Source organism: Acartia tonsa, chromosome 6 (genome assembly GCF_053477335.1).
Source record: "Acartia tonsa isolate MP-2025a chromosome 6, ASM5347733v1, whole genome shotgun sequence".
Classification (NCBI taxonomy): Eukaryota; Metazoa; Arthropoda; class Copepoda; order Calanoida; family Acartiidae; genus Acartia; species Acartia tonsa.
Window position 1 is genome coordinate 9,185,301 of NC_137265.1, and position 20,691 is coordinate 9,205,991.

The window sequence follows — 20,691 nt, forward strand, 5'->3', positions numbered from 1 at the left end:
CTATAAAATAAAAAAATGAAAGCTAAGCGTATCCTGTAAAGAGTCAAAGACCATTTAATTTGTAGTCTTATAATTAGGCAGGTGATAAAGATTGTCAAAATGTAGGGAGTAGAATAAAAAGTAGCTCAAAACCAAATATTTTAGATCTATATACCAAGTATGAACAAGAATAATATATCAAAGCACTAGCGGCTTCGCCACTAACCTATAGGGGCTTTGCCCCAAGAGGTATAATTACATATTCTATTATCTACCCAGCGGAAATGAATCGCAATTTTTTGTGAATAAATGGCAAATTGGACGGAGGGGATTTTTTTGTTTTTAAGGGGAGGGTTGGGGGTACACCACCATCCAAGAAAATAGCATAAAACCACTACAGGACAAGTAGGTATATTCCCTGAAGAGTATAATCCGATCGGTTCAATGGTTACCGAGATCTTAAGGGACGGACGAAAGGACAGACATCAAGCTACTTTGTATTATAGATATACCCTTCACCCAAATCACTTTACATTACACTGTCAGAATAAGTTACTCGATAGTTTCTAATGAAGTAAGGGGGGGGGTTTTAATGCAACCATCTCGTAATCAGTGAGCAAATGGCACTTAGAATTCGAATTTCGATCTGAACTTTTGTATGAGTAATCCTTGGTAGGTCTATTTTCCCTAAATCGAACAAAAAGTTGGAAAAGTAACGGCTAGCGGCTCAGCCGTTCAGCCGTTTTTTGCCTATTTTCAGGGTAAATCCATCATCAATTACGTAGGAATCGACTTTTTAAAACATATTTTTGGTTTAATTCATGTTAAATGATAGCAATAACCAATTTTAAAACTTCTAGTACCAACAGCTACCGTCTAGAACCGTTTGATAGCGTTTTGGAGTAGAAAAGAGTATTATGTTGAGAGAGGTTTCGTGGCTAATTTGCAGTATAAATATCAAAAAAATGACAAAATAGCTGAGCCGCCAGCCGTTAGCCGTTACTTTTCCAACTTTTTGTTCGATTTAGGGAAAATAGACCTACCAAGGATTACTCATGCAAAATTATTGAGTGTGTACTAGTCTGTACAGCACACCCCCCGCTCTTTACTAATTTCCCCTTTACCCCACGTCCGTGGTCCCTCCGCGTGTTGGTACTGGGAAGATATGGTAGCCATGGGCAAACTCGTATATAGTTTTGGCACCATATTTTACACCGCCGTCTAGGTTAAATCGCCGGTGTAAAACCGTTTTATGCTATCCTAGTGAAAAATCGCCTAATCAGTGAAATAAAAAAATCCGCAATTCTTTATCTATTTCTATCTTAAACTTGGCCACATCACACGGGGGCCAAATCTGTGTCGCCCTCTCATTGGCTAGATAGTAAGCAGCGTCAACAACAAATCACACTATTGGCTGTTATCAATATTTCCTCGTACCCTATTGGCTAGCTGTATTTAATATTCACCTCCATCTTAGCTACACGGCTTCACTCGCTTGAAAATGTTGCCGGAACACTCATCTCCTGAATTTTGGAAAAAAATGGAAGTGATTTTTGACAAAAAATTCGAGGAATATGATAACAAAAAAGCCAAGGTAAGACACGAAGAAGTTTTTAATACTATCTCTAGCCACAAAAAAGAAATAGATGCGGTTAAAAAACAATTTTCCGAACTAAGTGACAAAATCTCTGTACTTGAGCAAATTGATAATTTTAAAGATGCCCAAATATCGGCAGAAACTCTAAAAGCGATTAAGGATAGTATAGCGGTTCTTCTGAGTAAATTCGAAACACAAGCAAATAACGATGACAATTTCAAACGTTATTCCTTCTTTCAGAATTCCTGCCGTGAGCAGAGAAGTAGGGCGTGGAGCCTGCGGGTGACAAACTTCCAGTCACTGCACTGCCGTGAGAAGATCACGATGCTCAAGATATACAACACACTCATTCTGCCCTCACTAAAGATAGCCCACCGTAATGGCCTCCTCGATTTCGTCCCCCAGTACTGGGGGGACGTCATCGAGTACGCACACCACTTGCCGTTCAACCCCAAGAGAAAGGAGATCCCCCAGGCCATCTTCAGGTTTCATAGTCGCGTCCACCTCCAAGCGGTAATGATCTCCAAGCGCCCCGTCCTTGAATAAAAGCGTCCAGACGTTTCTGCACTCAACCAAGCTGATCTCCCGTACGAAAATAGTGGGAGAGACTGTGGCCTTTCAGATCAAGTCCGGATCTAAATGGCAAAAAGTGCTGAATCCATTTGCTGACACACTAATTGGTATGACTAAACCAATACCTGGCACCGAGAAGCTGTTCAGCACATCTACGGAGCCCCCCCTGATTAAATACAACAGCGTGCCCTACACAGACAGAGGATCATTCTTCCCTAATTCAAAGTTTTGCAATCCTCTCATCACAGAGGACGACTTTGAGGATAACTTTGAACCTCCTCCCAACGCCGCCAACATGGACGAGTTCCCGCCCCTGGAGCCCGCCACCACCTCTGACACGGCAACCGCCGATGTCCTTGAGGCCGAGGATGAGAGCGCAGCTGCCCCAGCCGAGCCAACTTCAACTTCAGCTCCAGCAGCAGCGTCCAACGTAGCAGCAGCTCCAGCCCCTGCCACAGCAGCAGCCCGCCCGGTAGCCAAGGAGCCAGAAGCAGACTCAGCTAGACTGCAGCCGCTACCGCAACTGAAATCTCTCCCTGCAAGAACAGGAAAGAAAACTAACGACAGTAAGATAAAATAAATAGATAGTTATTATTGAGCCGCTAACAAATACTTACTGTCCTTATAGCCATTATCACTAATATAATCATTAGTTCTACTATGTAACACAGCACATGCTGTATCTTAATTAATTCTGATCTGTTTTTTCTCCTTGTCATCTTTGTCAAAGAATTAAAAAAACACACGTACAGAATTTAACTCTATTTTTAACCTACCTACCCCCTATGTCAACACTTAGATTAAAAATTATTGATTAAAGATTTTTGTATCTAGCAAATATACCACGGGGGGGGGGAAAGAGTAAAGAGCGGAGGCACATCACCTCTTAGCTAAATGTTTTATCTATTTCACTATTATTACTACTGTAAATATGTTCATGTTTTATGTATGCTGATATATATTGTTTTTCAGTCGTTCCCACTGGATGATATACGTGCTAATCCTCCTGCGATAAACCTAGACTCCACACCAGTACCCTACAAGCCTCCCTAATGGATTAAATGAACAGGTACCTGCTAACTTAAATCTTAACCCGACACTAGACCTCCTGAACCCTATTTATGGCCAGCATTTTGATGGATTTAATGAGGAATTTGGTATTAACTGTCAATATATGTCCGAAAACGAAGCAATAACAAAATTGAAATCTTTTAGAGAACAACTGATAATTTTATTTTCTTTAAACTGTCAATCAATTAACTCTAAATTTGATGAATTGGTGGCGTGCATAGACAAATTTAATTGCAAAGGAATATGGCCCAGCGTTCTTGCATGTCAAGAGCTCTGGGCAAATTCCAGTGCAAATTTTGATGTGTATAATATTGAAGGCTATAATTGGCATGTCAACCTTAGAAAATCACAAAGGGGGGGAGGGGTGGGTTTGCTCGTACAAAAACATTATAAAGTAGTAAGAATGTTTGACAATATCTCATTTAAAGAACGTATATGTGAATCTATCTGTCTTAAATGTTCGTTCAATGGATTTAAATTCTTGGTGTTGAACACCTACAGACCGCCTAACCAAAGTAGTGCTGAACTTGATGAATTTTTTGAAATTTACCTTGAATTATTGGATAGGATCATGTCACTCAACCTACCGTTCTTTATTGTTGGAGACATTAATCTTGATTTGTTCAAGATTGGTGAAAACAACAGTCCAAGTATGCGTCTGCTAGAGTCATTGAATTTCAACGGCATTTTGAATACAATTACCAGAGCCACTAGAATCACAAAAAACACTTCAACTTTAATTGACATATTTGGCGTTGGTAATTTTATTCCAAATCTTATGTTGTCTTGTGTCTTAACATCCCAAATAAGTGACCACTTGGTGCTGATAAATGCGTATAGAATTAATGCAAACAAAAAACCAAAACAACCTGATTCTTATGAAAAAAGATTGCTAGGCGATGATAACATTAATTCACTGAATGACGCACTTTTCAACACTGATTGGTCAAATGTACTTAACCAAAATGACGTCAATGTTGCCTATAGTAATTTTATAGTTAAGTTTCTTGAGTTATACAACACCTTATGCCCCATTGTAAAAGTCAAAAAAAACTTAAGGGTCCAACCCCAACAGCCCTTCATGAACGAGTACCTCTTGAGAATGAGAGAGCACAAACACACCCTCCATGACAATTTTCTTAGGGAAAGGACAAGGGAAAGTGAGCTGTTGTATAACTCTTATAGAAACTCTTACAATAGAAATGTACGACGTGCAAAACTTGAATACTATAGATCAAATATAAGAAATTGCGGCAGAGACAGTAAAAAATTATGGCGTTGTTTAAAAGATATGCTAGGATTTGATCAAAAGAGTGCTGAGTGTTCATACTTGGAGGTCGGGGATAGGAAAGTAGAGGGTGACCAAGCTATCGCTAACGAATTTAATTCCTAGTTTAGCCAGATTGGAACCTCCCTTAAACCTGAGATCCCAACAACAGAAAAAAACTTTGCAGAATATTTACCCCCCCCCCCATCCAAGACTCAATCTTTTTTGAACCTCTTTACCCCTTCAAAGTAATAAATTTAATTAGAAACATTAGGCCCAAAAGGTCCACAGACATTAATGATGTAAGTATGTTTTTAATTTCCCGTTGTGCGGATGTTATCGCACACCCCCTTTCACATATCTATAATCTTTCCCTTCAATCTGGCATTTTTCCTGATGGCATGAAGATAAGTAAAATCATTGTCCTCCACAAATCAGGTTCACTCAATCAGACTGATAACCATCGTGGTATCAGTCTGATTGATAACTTTAGCAAGCCCCTGGAAAAGTACGTATGCGATAGCTTGGTAAATTTTTTGGATGAAAAAAACTTTTTTAACTGTAGACAATTTGGGTTCAGGAAAAATATTTCAACTTACCATAATGTTCTTGACCTCTCAAATATGATCACTCAGTGCCTAGGTCGAAACAATTCCTGTATGTCCATCTTTTTGGACATACGGAAGTGTTTCGACATGATCCCTAGAAATCTATTGTTTGAAAAGTTAAAAAATGCAGGGATTAGGGGATTACCGTTACAATGGTTCCGCTCATATTATAGCAATAGGCGCCAAAAGGTGTACTTTAAGGGGCTGTTTTCATCTACGTTGGAAGAGATTATCATAGGCATTTTACAGGGGTCAGTTCTTGGCCCAGTATTATTTTTAATTTTCATAAATGATCTTGCAAACTGTAGCCCAGAAGTTTTCATTAATCTTTTCGCTGATGATGCCCTAACCTTCCTGGAAAGGAATTCATTAGCGGAATTGATCGAACTTGCAAAGACAACTGTCCCAAAGCTGACCGCCTGGTATAACGCAAATGAACTCTTAATCCATCCCCTCAAGACCAAAGTTATGGTCTTTACTTCCCCCAGAGAAAATCTTACCCCTGAAGAAATTCAATTAAAAACGGAATTTAATGTCTACATAGACATGAATAACGTAGGTGAAAGCATCCCTGAAAAGATCACAAAATTAAACCTTGTAGATGACAATAATGAGGGTTTTGTAAAGCACTTAGGAATTAGTCTGGATACAAAATTAAAGTTTTCTTATCACCTAAAAAAAGTACATGCAAAAATTTCAAAGATTATTTATTCTATGCGCGTTATGCGCCACTTACTTGATAAGAAACACTTAAAAATTTTATATTCCAGCTATATTAAGGCAAATGTCGAATACTGCTGCCTTCTCTTTACAGCCTGTCCAGCCTATCTTTTAAATCCAATCTTGAAAATCCAGAAGGCAGCAGTAAGAATTATAGAAAACTTACCCAGTAGAGCACACACAGCAGAATATTTTAAAAGTAATGGGATTTTACCCATTAATCTATTAATTAAATTTAATGTCTGTAAATTTATGTATAGGTACCTACACGGCTTACAGCCAGAAATTTTTAATAATACCTGGGAAATCTCCCGTGATCGCCACAGGTACAACACAAGAAATGTAAATAATTTTGCATACGCAAATGGAGCAAATAGAAATTTTTTACTAAATTCACCCCTTCATTCATTTCCCACAATTTTTAACAGTCTCCCCAACAATATTAAACAAATAGAAAACGAAAAAGAATTCAATAGAAAATGTTTCACCTACTTTCTTAACCAAATTGATTTTACGTAGGTACCTATAAAACAAAAATCACATATTTCTACATAAATGGTAAGTGTTCTAATATCTATAATCATTTATCTATGCCTTACATTCAAAAATCCAAAAATAGGATCTGTAAGATCCGATCACTCACCCGGGTAGCTAGGGGGGGGGTGGGGGGGGTATATAGTGCTTCTTACAAAACTTACACCAATTTTTCTAAATCTTAATTTTTAACTTAATTTTTAACTTATGCTTATACTTTATTCATACTCATTATATTCATTAAAATCTCACCAAGAATCTTTTTCTCCATCAATCATTAGTTTCATTATTTCCATTATCATTTTATCTATTTTATTTCTGTCTTTGCCGGCAAAAAATCTTATATTTGCACACGGAAACACCCAGTTATAGAGTAGCATTGGCGTTATTAAGTTATTGAAGTATTGGTTTATTGCGAGGTTAAGATATGCATCAGCATAAAGACGTAAGTTACTTGCAACCGCAATTACGGAGGATTGTTAACATGACTAATTAATCCATTAACTTGGAGAGGTTATTTATTTTAACAATTTTTCACAAACAAATCAAATTTTTTCATGCACTCTTTATTTATTCAGTTATTATTGCGGTTACATAGGTATTAAGCGTTGAGGTAAAGTGACTCTAGCAGATTCTAACTAAAAAAATATCTAAGAAACGATTGGTTGATACATTTTCCAATCCTCCTTTTCTTTTATATATTCATCACTACAAACTAGGCGTTAATATTTACAAGTGTTCAACCTAACTTAATCCATTCACTTAGTCTTTTAGTCTTTAGCCTCTAGCTCACTCTCTCTCCTCAAATCCTTCTTTCACCCTTCTCACTCATTCCTCAGCCAAACCGTCGGTCAGTTCCTCCTCAGATCACTTAGTCATTTAATCCTCATTAGCGTCAACAACTTCTGGCAGGTAGGGTGACCGGCGCCGCGCACTAAGAGTCTGAGCGCATCTTTCCGCGCACACTGAAAGTCTTCCTTCGACGATAAGGACGGCGGCTTGTGTGCGCCGCAAGGAGCACAGCCCGGACAGGTGGCCAGTCAAGCTGCGGGGTTGCCTGACAAAAATAAATGAGCGCAGCTCATTTATCTCGTCATAAATCCCAGCCAATTCGAGGTAAACTTCGTCCTCAATTTGAACCTCCCAGAGATAAAACTCTGCTAACAAAGAAGCGTTTGTTAAACGCTCAGATAAGTTACTCCAAGGACTGGCCGCCGCGGTCAGAACTCTGGTGCGCAGCCGCTCGAGCGCCGTACCTGCCATCTCCATCTCTATCTCTATTCCAGTCCTTGTCCTTGCTGTCAAAACTTCTCTACAGTCAAAATTCTCTTCTTACGTCTTAACGTCTTATTAATCCTTATAAAAGAATCTTCACTTGAAGAACAATACTAGTAAACTGATGTGTTTCTAAAAATGGTTTTTTATCCTCCTTTAAATTGAATTATACAAAAAAGCACATTCTTAATACCAAACTTAAATAAGAATTACATTTCAAAGTTAGCAAAGCCACTCTATAACAAACCTAGCCGAACATACTTACACACGATATTAAAACTGCCAATGCACGTCGCCACTTAAAACACTTAAACAAAAATCAAATTAAGTCAGTTTTTCTCTAATGCTCATAATCTTTTTAGACTTCCTTTTTACTTAATTTTTTACTTAACTTTTCAGATAACATTCTTCATTTTTTTCATGCTAGGTACATATGCACGCCCACCGTGAATATGTAATCCTTGTTATTGCAATGTTTAAATGTGGCTAAAAATCCATCAAGCCCTCAAGTTTTTACCTAACGAAAAACTCAAATATGTAAATTTATTCTTATATAATAACGCCACCAGGGATATAGGAATAAAGTGTCGGTTCGGAAATAAATTAGCAGGTACCAAAGAAGTGTGGGATTAAAATCCCACGGGATTAAAATACTCAGTTCTTTAAATCATTAAATCCGGGAACGATAGGGCGGTGGGAGTCGCAGTTTATAACGGGAATAAAAACATGGCTAACTTCCATGGCACCGATAACCTAATTGTATTGGTCTTATTTTTGGAAACCCCGTATGGATTCTAGTGGAATGATTTGTTAGATGGTATATTCAGCATACCTTAGTATAGTAGTTTTATATATGTCTTATATATGTCTAGTTATGTAACTTAATTAATTGTTACAACTATTTTCTAAGCTCTGAAACGACTTGGTAAGCGCCGCGCAGAACTGCGGTTCAACAACCCCGGCCGGGGTTAAGCCATCCACTCGCTTCACAGCTTGCTCAGTGTTCAATTATATATTAATTAGGGATGCGAATCCGTCAAATTTTTGGGCCGGATTCGGATTCCGGATTCCTTCGGAATCCGTCAAAAAAAGTGACGGATTCTTGCGGATTCCGGATTCTTATTTTTGACGGATTCCGGATTCGGATTCCGGATTCTAGCAGTATTTTAAAAGGCTTTTTAAAAAACAAATGAAGCATGAAAAGCTGTAAAATGAAAATAAATACCTACAAAAAAATGAGAGTGTGTATATTTTTATGTCACGTGATCACTGTACAGCCAATTAGAGGGTTTGTTGATGTTGAGTGGATTACACTTCATCACGTGATCGTTGGCTGTCCAATCTGAGGTCTTGGAATTGAATAGTTCATCACGTGATCGCTGGCGTGACAATGAGAACTCTGTGCTATTAGCTGGTATATCAACGTTGTTTATGTGGGAAGAAATGGGGGGGGGGGGAAGGTGGTGTGTTGGGGGGGGGGGGGTGATCTTTGCTTTCAAAAAGAGGGAGTTGTAAGAAAAAACTCAAGACGGTAATTTTAGCCTACCAATTTAGAATCCGGAATCCGCTATAAAAAACGGATTCCGGATTCGGATTCCAAAATTGGCCGAAAATTGGGCGGATTCCGGATTCCGGATTCGGATTCCGGATTCGGATTCGCATCACTAATATTAATTGTATAGTAAAATGTAAAATGTAGGTGAACGGGGAAGGAGAAGTTCACTACAACCCTGAGCTAGGTACATAAATAGTAAATGTACTCCAGAAACTTAATATGCTAATAAATTACAATTTGATTATTTATTTACCACAATGAAAGATGTGTTCTATAATATGTATTTATTTATTACCTTGCCTGCAATCTCTTTCAGGAAGAAACTTAGTACCTTATTAATATGCATTCTCTTTCAGGAAGAAATCATATAGTCAAAAATTGTAAACCTTTATTAGTAACTCGCCCTAATTATATGCACCTTAGAGGAAATAAATCTTATCTTATCTTATCTTATCTTATCTAATTCGAATTCTAAGTGCCATTTGCTCACTGATAACGAGATGGTTGCATTAAACCCCCCCCTAGATATACCACACTTTTCTGGGATCTTGCTGAGTCAAGTATCAACTGTTGGGAATATCAAGGGATGACTCCATGCAAAATTTGAGCCGGATCCGGTCAAAACCGGCCGTGAATTTTATGAAAAACCGGTTTTTTCCGGTTTTTAGGGGGTATCTGTAAATCGATTCAGCTGGAGCAAAACCGGTTAGAGGTACAAAAAATTTTACTTCACATGAAATTTAGCCAATGCAATTGCCTACAAAAATGTACTTCATCATCAACTTGATTGGACAACTCTTTCCCCTCCTAAATGTCCATTAAAACCTCGGAAACGGCAAAAATCGCCAAAAATCACGCCTTCGGCGGCAAATAACGGCTAAACGGTCAGCCGGAGGCGAATGAAACATAAATAAAGAAATGTCTTCCTCAAAAAGTTGTTCAACATCAAAGAGATGCTTGAAGTTCTAAAACGACTCCTTCCCCTCCTTTAAGGGGAAAAACTGAAAAAACGTGATTTTCAAAAGTATGCCCACTTCGTGGGTGTGGGGGGCACTGAACCCGTCACCCCAGGGTCACCAAATATAAAGTCTAGGCGGCCCACAATGCTGAATTTTCACCAAGTGAAAGTCTTGTGTCATTATCTCTTATGAGAAAAAAGTTATTAATTAATTAAAATTTCAAATTGTGATTTTTTGATGGATTTCTTTGATGAAATGACAGGCTGTTCAATTTTTAGGCCATTTTTTGCTGTTTTCGGCCCGCCACGCCCAAACGGTTTGAGATAATCTCACGGGACCTTTTGCCCGACCTAAGCCTGGTTATTTGTAAGGTCTAAGAAATAAAAAATCCCGGATTGGATGAAGCACGACGTCGCTGCGTGCCGTCAAAAATCGCTGGTCGGCTCATTTTGCCCCCTCAAACCCTCACCTCGTGCCATTTTTCTGTGTAAAGATTATAATTATAATCTTTTGCGTAAGTCTGTTTTTTTTCCTAGACCTCACAAATAACCAGACTTAGGTTGGGCAAAAGGTCCCGTGAGATTATCTCAAACCGTTTGGGCGTGACAGCCCAAAAACCGCAAAAAATGGCCTAAAAATTGACCGGCCTGTCATTTCATCAAAAAATCACAATTTGAAATTTTAATTAATTAATAACTTTTTTCTCATAAGAGATAATGACACAAGACTTTCACTTGGTGAAAATTCAGCATTGTGGGCCGCCTAGACTTTATATTTGGTGACCCTGGGGTGACGGGTTCAGTGCCCCCCACACTATGTGCCCAGAATTCCAATATGAAACAAAAACTCATAGTTCTGTTAATTTTGCTTCAAATTGGGTAAAATCTTTTGGGTTGGGTCACTAATTACCCCAAGTTTTGGTATCTTTAAAAAAAACGGCGGCAGGATCGCCGCTCCCGCCGTTAACCGCCATTTTCCGCCGCCAAAAAACAACATTATCTCAAATGATTCCAAATTGCCTAATTTGGCGAAAAAAAAATTTGGCGGCGGCGGCTGAAAACGGCGGGAGCGGCAGGCCCGCCGCCGTTTTTTTCAAAGATACATAAAATTGGGGTGATTAGTGACACCCTAAAAAGATTTGGATCCAATATCTTAAAAGCACAGGAGAAGCACTGAATTTAAGATATACCTTGATAAATGAGAATTTGAAAATGAAGATACCAAAACTTGGGGTGATTGGTGACACAACACAAAATATTTTACCCAATTATCTCTAAAACTAAGGGAGTAGCGCCCAAAATAAAATTGCTGGTATGTCGTGTTTCAAGTCACCACATTTTACCCCCCCCCCCCCCTTAAATAAATTATCAATGAAATACTTATATATCAATTGATTTGTTTCAGGGAGGGAGGGGACATTGGGCTGTTTATTACACTAGTCCCCAAAGCTTTATAATAACGTTTTATTATCCATTGGTTTAGCAACTTTAGGGGCTTTTACTGAATTTTAATGGTTTTTTTTCAAATGTTAAATGTCCAAACGTTTAAACCACTAATTGTAATCTACAGAAGGGGTAATTTTGTGTATCATTGTAAGTTCATCAATTTATCGGCCATTAACTTATCCCTTTAGATCCCTGGATTTGTTGACATTAATAACTATAAACAAGGAAACATGTTAATTCTTTTTCATTAAAAAATTGACCTATTATTATTGCTGCGCTACTTTTAGACAAAGCAATCCTTGTTTTAAAAATAAAAGCAAATATATCACAAATCACCCCAAAAGCACTAAAAACTTTAATCCAAAGGCCTTGCAATCAAAGGATTGATTGTCTGCAATAGGGCCTTTATCAGGAAGGAAGGGGACATTGGGCTGTTTATCACTCTAGTCCCCAAAGTTTTATAATAACATTTTCTTATTTGTTTATTAAGTTGAGTGTCATAACTTTTCAACCAATAATTGTAATCTACAGAAGGGTAAGTTTGTGTATCATTATTGGTAATGTACATCAATTTATCTGCCATTCTCTTATCCCTTTAGATCCCTAGGCCTTCATACATTTATTAACAAATTTGCTTAAATCTTTTAGTTTCTTTACAAGTTTGCTTAACTCCTTTAATTCATTAGGGCGTGCATATGAATTGGAATAGGTTTTAGTTTTATCAAATTGAAACATTTAAGATATTATTCATTTGATTTAAAAAGAATGGTAATTGATTAGAAGCAACAGGTTCGATTACATAGCTTAAATGAATATTTCTAGGCGTGTGCATGGGGGGCCTCCCCCCAAACTCCGGGGGTAAGGGGGGGCGAGGATATCCTTTAAAGACTTTAAGCAATAAAAATAAGGGATTGTATCAAAAAATTGCATCGAGAACTATAAATATCACGATAAAATTATTTGTAAAAAAAAGGTATTTTAATTTGTGTAAAAATTGCTATAAAATGGGCCCGACCGCTCCTACAAAAATGCGGGAAAAAAAATTCAGCTAACGATGCCGCCAGTGAAACCAACGGGATTCATTCACTGAGTGCCTTGGTTAAACATGTGTAAAGGTCTGATATGCGGCATCGTTAGCTGAAAAAAGATCAAACTATTTGAAGTTGAGAGTATCATTACAAAATATTATAATTCCTGATTCTTTAAGGGGGAATGCTTTGACATCAATTTTTTCATAAGTTTTATAGGTAACCGTATAAAAACTAATTTAAAATCGTATAGTATATTCAATAAGCTTTCAAAAAAGGTATAACATATTACTGTAGCTCAATTTTTGGTAGTTAGACGATAATTTAAAGTTTGCATATTAAAAGTAATTTCAATAGCCAGGCTTTATTACAAAATCCTAAATATTTAGGTAGGCTACTTCTCGAAGCTGTAAAATTATAAGTAATTGATATTTTCACCTCTAGCTTTGGGAATCCTTCTCAAATATGACAAAGATTAACCTAAAACTTTAAAATTGGTCAATATTCAAAAGTGCATTTTTTGGAATCTTGGAGTTTTTGCATTGGCTGGGCACATAGTGGCCCCACACCCACGAAGTGGGCATACTTTTGAAAATCACGTTTTTTCAGTTTTTCCCCTTAAAGGAGGGGAAGGAGTCATTTTAGAGACTTCAAGCATCTCTTTGATGTTGAACAACTTTTTGAGGAAGACATTTCTTTATTTATGTTTCATTCGCCTCCGGCTGACCGTTTAGCCGTTATTTGCCGCCGAAGGCGTGATTTTTGGCGATTTTTGCCGTTTCCGAGGTTTTAATGGACATTTAGGAGGGGAAAGAGTTGTCCAATCAAGTTGATGATGAAGTACATTTTTGTAGGTAATTGCATTGGCTAAATTTCATGTGAAGTAAAATTTTTTGTACCTCTAATCGGTTTTGCTCCAGCTGAATCGATTTACAGATACCCCCTAAAAACCGGAAAAAACCGGTTTTTCATAAAATTCACGGCCGGTTTTGGCCGGATCCGGCTCAAATTTTGCATGGAGTCATCCTTTGATATTCCCAACAGTTGATACTTGACTCAGCAAGATCCCAGAAAAGTGTGGTATATCTACCCCCCCCCCCCCTTTAGGTATATTTTGTTCATGTTCATTATTTGTTATTGCAGTCCAAATCGTAGACAAAAAGGGAAGGTAGGTTGTGCTAAAATTCCGTAAAGGTGTGAGTTTAAAGGCTTAAAAACAGTAGTAGAACGATAAATTTATGTTAACTTAAGAATTCTATAGTTCTTTTCAATAAGGAATACACATAGTTAGTGAATATTATCGTTCTACTACTGTTTTTAAGCCTTAAAACTCAAACTTTTACGGAATTTTAGTAAAACCTACCTTCCCCTTTGTCCTTTTATATTACAGCTGCCTATCACTTACCATTTTTAGAATTGTCAATTTTTTCCACCTTATACTTGGCTCCATAATACTGTTCTTCGGAGTCGCATCTAAAAATAATAGGCGTTCATTTACTTAAATATATTTAAGATAGAATTGGGCCGGGTACCGCATATCCGGCTGGATATATGACCAAAGCCGAATACCCGGAAAATTACCGGATATATGGCCAGAAAACTGGATAACCGGCATTAAAAATCATTAGGGTACTCAGATATCCAGCATTGGAAATCAGCCGGATATCCGGCCCAACCCTTATTTAAGATATACCTATCTACATTATCTAGACAAAAAGGCATAACAACAAAATCACATTATAGGTAGGTATTACTAAACTGAAAACACAGTAGGTAATTGCAAAAATGACCTATGACTAAACCGAAGAGACTTATAAAAAATATTACACAAATTACTTATCTAATTTAATTGAGTAAAAAAGCTTTAAGATATCCATCATATATAAATTTTGTTAGTAGCGGTAATTTCTAATTAATCTTTTATTATTACTCAGGGCAAAGGTAATGTGATTCTGACAAACAATTCTAAAGGAATTTCCCCGCAACCCCCTTCCCTTTTTTCTCCCCCTTTTTACCCACCCCTCTTCAGTCACATGAAAAAACAACTTATATACTCCAACTTAACTCTAACAAAATATTAAATTTCGCGGCAATTTCAATTGGAATTAATTGGCTGAATAGAAGCCCCTGATTATTACCTAATATTTTCACAAAGTATTTTAAAATAAGTACCTATTTAATTCTTGTATTAATTGAATTACAAAAAACTCGTTTCTAATATTAATAATATTGAGCACAAATATTACAAATAATTTAATCATTATGATCTGCTTAGAAAACCGCCCTTTTCTAATATTGATCCACTCTAATTCTAGACTATCCCTAATTTTGTTAATTATCTTTATGAAGCTAGCCATTTTTAATTTTAATAATAAAAACTTACATGTCTTTAAATTTTTGAGCAATGACAGCAACCCTTACTCTATCAGGTGTGAGATGATCCAGTAGTGAACTTATTTGGTCTGGGTTCCATTCACTTATTAGATATCCGCCCGTCAATACTTCCTAAATTAAATACCCTTATATAAAAGATTATGGTAACTTTCCTCCAAAGTTCCTTTCACCCATTGATTATTCTCTCCCTCATATTGATTAATTCTCAATCTGACCATTATGTTGCCTATATCTGCGGTGTCCTAACCTTGTGGGACTACCCAGACTTCCAATATAACCTAACCTAAAGAAATAAACAAACACGAAAAACTACCTGCCTCCTCCCCCCATACTTATTTCAAAATAAGACGGGGTGGAGTTCCTATTCTCGACTAAGCACTTTGAAAGAAATCGCCAGATTTTGACTATGTATAAGGATGATTTACAATTATAGTTTGTAAGGAACTGCATAAAATCATTAGGTATCAAAAGAAATATTTCATCTTTGTATCTTTATAAATGACAAGCCATACTTGCTACATAGCCTTGAGTATAATAATAATATTACCTCTAAAGGATAATCATGAAGATGACCAGCCATACTTGCTACATAACCCTGAGGACGCTCTTTATCTTTAAACCTAAAAGAAAACAATCCTTAATAAGTAAAATGTTCATCTGTCAGTCTGTCAGACAATTGTCCACCTTTAAGATTAGGATATGAGCAAAAGCTTGCGAAATATTGCCTTTTCAACAACAAAAAATCTATATAGTGATTTTTTTTTGGGTAGGTAATGCTATTATACCATCAAACAAAAGTTGTCTAAATATAATATAAAATGTTACCTAAACTGCATGGCATTCAAGTCTCTGCATTCTTCATATATCCATTTCTGTGGTCCCTCTTTCTTCAACATCGCAAAATACTAAAAATCATTGTTTTAGATTAACTTTAAAAAGTAAAGCCTAGCTGAATCTACGTTTATAATATTTTACTACATAACAAAGTTTTATTATCCTTATGTAAAAGTAATGGGATTACTGTATGTAACTTAGGATCTCGCTAACCGCTTGACTGATTTTGTTCTAATAGCTTCATAAAGGTCCAGGGAAGGTTAATAAGAGGGGGGGGGGGGGAGTTTTGACACATTTGCGTAAACAGTGAGTTTAGGCTTTATCTTTGGACTGAGAGGATAGAAAAATCATTCTTATATGTTGAATTTTCCCAAGTTTTAAGATTTTTTAGATAGGCCTCAATGTTCAGGAGCTTCAGGCCTCATGGTGGTCTCTGACCGGTAAAAATGAAAAATAATTTTTTTGAAGAGATAGAGGTTAACTTATAAAACAAAATATGCATCTTTTTTCTTAAAATATATAAATAACATTTAAAAATATGCATATTTTGTTATATAGAATGTCTTCTAACTCTTTTTAAAAATTTCTTTTAATTTTCGGTTTTGATTTTTACTGGTCTATAGCAACTGGAGGCCTGCAGCTCCTGAACCTGAAGGCCTGCAGCTACTAAACCTGGAGGCCTATCCAAAAAATCTTAAAACTTGGAAAATTTATCATATAAGATAGATTTTATCCCTGATAACCTATTCTCTCAGTCCAAAGATAAAGCTTATGCTCACTGTTTACGTAAATGTGTCAAAACTTCCCCCCTCTCTTATTTTGGAGGAGTGTACCTCCACCATCCAAAGAAAAATCCGCACTTGAACCTCCAGAGGTTTATAATGCGTAGCGACTATTTCATTGATACAAGTGGTAAGACAATTTAATTTTTGAAAATGGCTTAAAACCTGCTTTTAAAAATGGCATAATACCTGGAAGACTAGAGCAATGATATCATCCACGTGTTCTATTCCTTCTTGGGTTAGGTCTACATTCACAACAAAGAATCCAAATCCCTAAAGCACAAAATTTAATTTAGGGTGAAATGAAATGAAATGAAATATTTATTTTATGACACATAGTAAAATAGGCATACATATATACATGACATAAATAATCACAAACAAGCAGTAAAATTGATCATGATTAATTAATTACAGTATAATAACAAGGTTAATAATATCCACATAAGACAAAAAAATTAATATACGTGTCAAAGGACTAAATAATCTCTCTCGAGGTGATATTAGATAGCCTTTGCAAATATCATAGAAAAATAAGCTAAAAGGTAGTGTGAATCTTTTTATTAAAACGAGAAAGTAAACATTTTATAAGGGTATATTACAGGGATATGAATAGAGAAAGGATTTGCAGACGGAAATGGTAGGATGATTGTGTGAGTGTGTGTGAGTTCATATTAATGATTAAAATACTTATAATTAAGTAAAGAATGGAGAATTGATTAATCTAAGGCTTGTAAAACAGACAACATAGAGGTTTTACATTCTTAGGTGGCAAGAACGACAAAGTAGTCTATTACATGTTATATCTATTCTTGAATGAATACATTTTTTAAGCTGCTTCTTAAATTGATTTAGATTTAAGGCATTTTTTATATTGTCACGGTCATTAAAACTATTCCATGTATTAGGTAGAGAACAAAGAGGAAGCCTCTCTACTAAGTTGATTCTGGAAAAAGGAACAGTGAGATTATTATTGTTCCTCAAATTATAGTTACCATTTAATTCCCCCCTTCTTGGCCACATATTATTAAAAGACCTGGGCAACAAGTTATTTATGTACTCATAAATAAATTTTAATTTAAAATAAAGTGATAAAGATTCAAAGGGTAAAATATTGAGCTCTTTAAATAAAGGTCGAGAATGACTATAATAAGTTGCTTGCTTAATACATCTTACAGCCATTTTTTGTTTTGTTATGATACCAGTAAGATTTGAATGTGATGCACACGAATAAATAAGGATTCCATAAACCAAATGACAATGAAAAATAGAGAAATACAGAGCCTTGAGGGCTTTTTCAGTAAGTAGACTTTGGCATTTTCGTAGACAAAATAATGATTTAGAGAGTTTTTTGTTCAACTCATTTATATGAACTTTAAAATTCAAGGCTGGGTCCAGAAAAATACCTAAAAATTTTATAGCTGGAATATCACCGCAATATTAACTTAAACACTTTTCAGTGTTGTATTACTGTGACGAAGATTCAAGATCTGATATTTTACCTGACTAGACGCAGTCCTGCTCAAGATAATCAGGGGATACAAATATAACATGTACATTGTACTTTCTCTTACAAATGTTCATTGTGTACATATATATTTGTATTTCAGATAGATAGTCCACCTCTGGATATATTTACCTCACTCAGTGATAATAGAGTGACTGTGATAAAATGACCATCACCAGAATCAGTAGCTGAATCCTGTCCGCGATCTGACTGTTGTACCTTCTGCGTCTACCATCCTGGCAGAAGGCCAGGTCATCACCCAGTGTTGATCTGACCTGTCATTGCAACACGATCAGGTAGTGACTTTATTTGACGTGGTGGCAGCCTGAAAGAACTCAGCCCCCGACATCATTTAAAAGCACCAACTAAATCTTGTGCAATGGACAGTTCACATCTCAAAGTTCCTTTTCCTAGACAACTGTCTAAGAAGGAAACTTTGGAATCACTTTCCCACTGGAAATCCAGTGTTAGAAATTACTTCCGCCGGTCTACCAACTATTCTATCTTCTTCAGCTGTGGCACCAAATGGAATCATAGCTTACCATGTTATGGTTTCACAGAAGAAAATAAAGAAACTCTTGCTGACAATTTAGAGTGTCTTTTGGATACTATTGCATCCTTCCTACCAAGCCCATACATAACACACAAGATTGTTGAGAACTCAACATCAATACAATCTGTATGGGACATAATCTGGGAACACTATGGAGTAAGACCTACACAACATAGTTTCCTAGACTTCAATAACTTGAAAATTGAACAAGATGAAAGATATATAGATCTATATGACAAAATGATCTATCACACAGTGAACCACCTGTGTCCTGCTGGTACACCTCTAGCAGAGTCAAGCCCCAGTCCATCAAAGTTAGAAAAGACTGACATTCCAACTACCAGCCATAAAAATCTCATCGCATTAAACTGGCTGAATGCTATCAATCCGAAACTAATTGATATTGTAAAATTGGAGTACTCCAAGGACCTCAAGGCAGGTATACCCTTATCCTCCCTTGTCAAAACTATTGCAGAGAATATTGATTCTCTTATGATGAGATTCACTTCCAAAGTGAATAAGATTGACAGTACTGAGAATCCTGATTGTCAAGCTAATGTGTTGAGAATAGCCAATCAACGCTTCCCTGCTTCCTCCAGTTCCAGAGGTGGCAGAGGTCAGGTAAGCAACTACCAACATACAAGAAATCAGAACCAAAACAATTGCAATAGTTGCTATTCTCTAGGAAAGCGCTTATCTCTTTATGTCAATTTCAGACACAATCCCTCCCAGTGCCCACAACGATCCTCAATACGCTCAGTGCAAGAGTGTACTGCTGAAACTATTACAGAGGATCAGGATCAAGAAAAAGATCCTGCTAGTGATGAATCTCCTGAAGAAAATACAGGTAACATTACCATATTACCACCCTCTGATCTGATAAGTAAAATAAGAAATATTGAAACTAGATTAGGTAATACTTCTATTCTAAAAGCTTCTTCTCCATCTTTACAAGCATATTTTAAAACTAAAAGAACATTTTGTCTAATTGACGAAGGTAGTGAATTATGCTGTATTGATTTTAGATTTGCTAACAGCTCTAACATAAAATTTTCTAGGACAAATGAATCTGCTGTCTCAGCTGGATCACACTCAATGAAACTCATGGGTCAAACTGATGATCCAATTATCATCCAATTGGAACACAACAACAACAAGATCGAATGGAATTTGGGACATTGTATTGTTGTTATGAATCTGGGATGCCCAATTCTCATTGGAGAACCTGGAAAATCTTATAATACTATTTTAACTGATCCTGTTAAAAGAAAAATAACAACTCTTGATGTTAATAAATGTCCTGTTTCCCTCCCCTATATAAATAAAAAACAATTTTATCCGAATGATTTTATTTGCAGAATAAATAAAAATGAGACAGTCTATTCTGGTGAAGAAGTTGAACTTGATGTCCCAGCCCACTTCAAAGAATCAGAACAGGTATTCTTTTCTCCAAGACAACTAACATCAGGCAATTTCTTTTCACACCAAATTTGTTCAGTGAAGAATGGCAAGGTAAGTATTAAGAACAACAACAATACTTCTATTTTTGTCAAAAAGAACAGCCATTTTGGTGATTTAACACCTTCTAGTCCATCATCTTCTTTGCAATTAAGTTCATTGCAACCTTTACAAGCTTCAAATCTACAACTCAGTAATGACTGCTCTACTTTAGCAAAGGTATCTATAGATCCTGACAATATCTTAAAAGACAAGGACAAATGTCTTTTTCAAGAACTTATACATGAATATTCTGACACCATCTCATCTCTTCCTGGTTGTTATAATGGGTATTTTGGAGATGTAGATTGTTCCATCAATTTCATTAAAGATCCACCTGCATCTCTGAAAGCAAGACTACCCAGCTATTCAAATGACAAACTTGTGACTATGGCAAATCTCATGGATGAAATGGAATCCATGGGGGTTTTATCTAAGCCAGAAGATGTTGGAGTGATTCCAAGAAATGTTCACACCAGTTATCTTGTTCCGAAGACAGATGGAACATTTAGA

General features: G+C 36.5%; 1 protein-coding gene across 14 annotated transcripts in view; it reads right to left on the reverse strand.

The window, feature by feature from the left end:
- Ide (Insulin degrading metalloproteinase) overlaps positions 1-20,691 on the reverse strand; it is a 62,796-nt gene that overhangs the window by 18,000 nt on the left and 24,105 nt on the right. For all 14 annotated transcript variants that reach the window (XM_080163375.1, XM_080163373.1, XM_080163374.1 and 11 more), the window contains exons 15-19: positions 16,811-16,894; positions 15,831-15,910; positions 15,553-15,625; positions 14,995-15,116; positions 14,017-14,084 (exon numbers count right to left, since the gene is read on the reverse strand). In XM_080163375.1, coding sequence (XP_080019501.1) covers positions 14,017-14,084; positions 14,995-15,116; positions 15,553-15,625; positions 15,831-15,910; positions 16,811-16,894 — 427 coding nt within the window. The remainder of the gene's footprint in view (positions 1-14,016; positions 14,085-14,994; positions 15,117-15,552; positions 15,626-15,830; positions 15,911-16,810; positions 16,895-20,691) is intronic.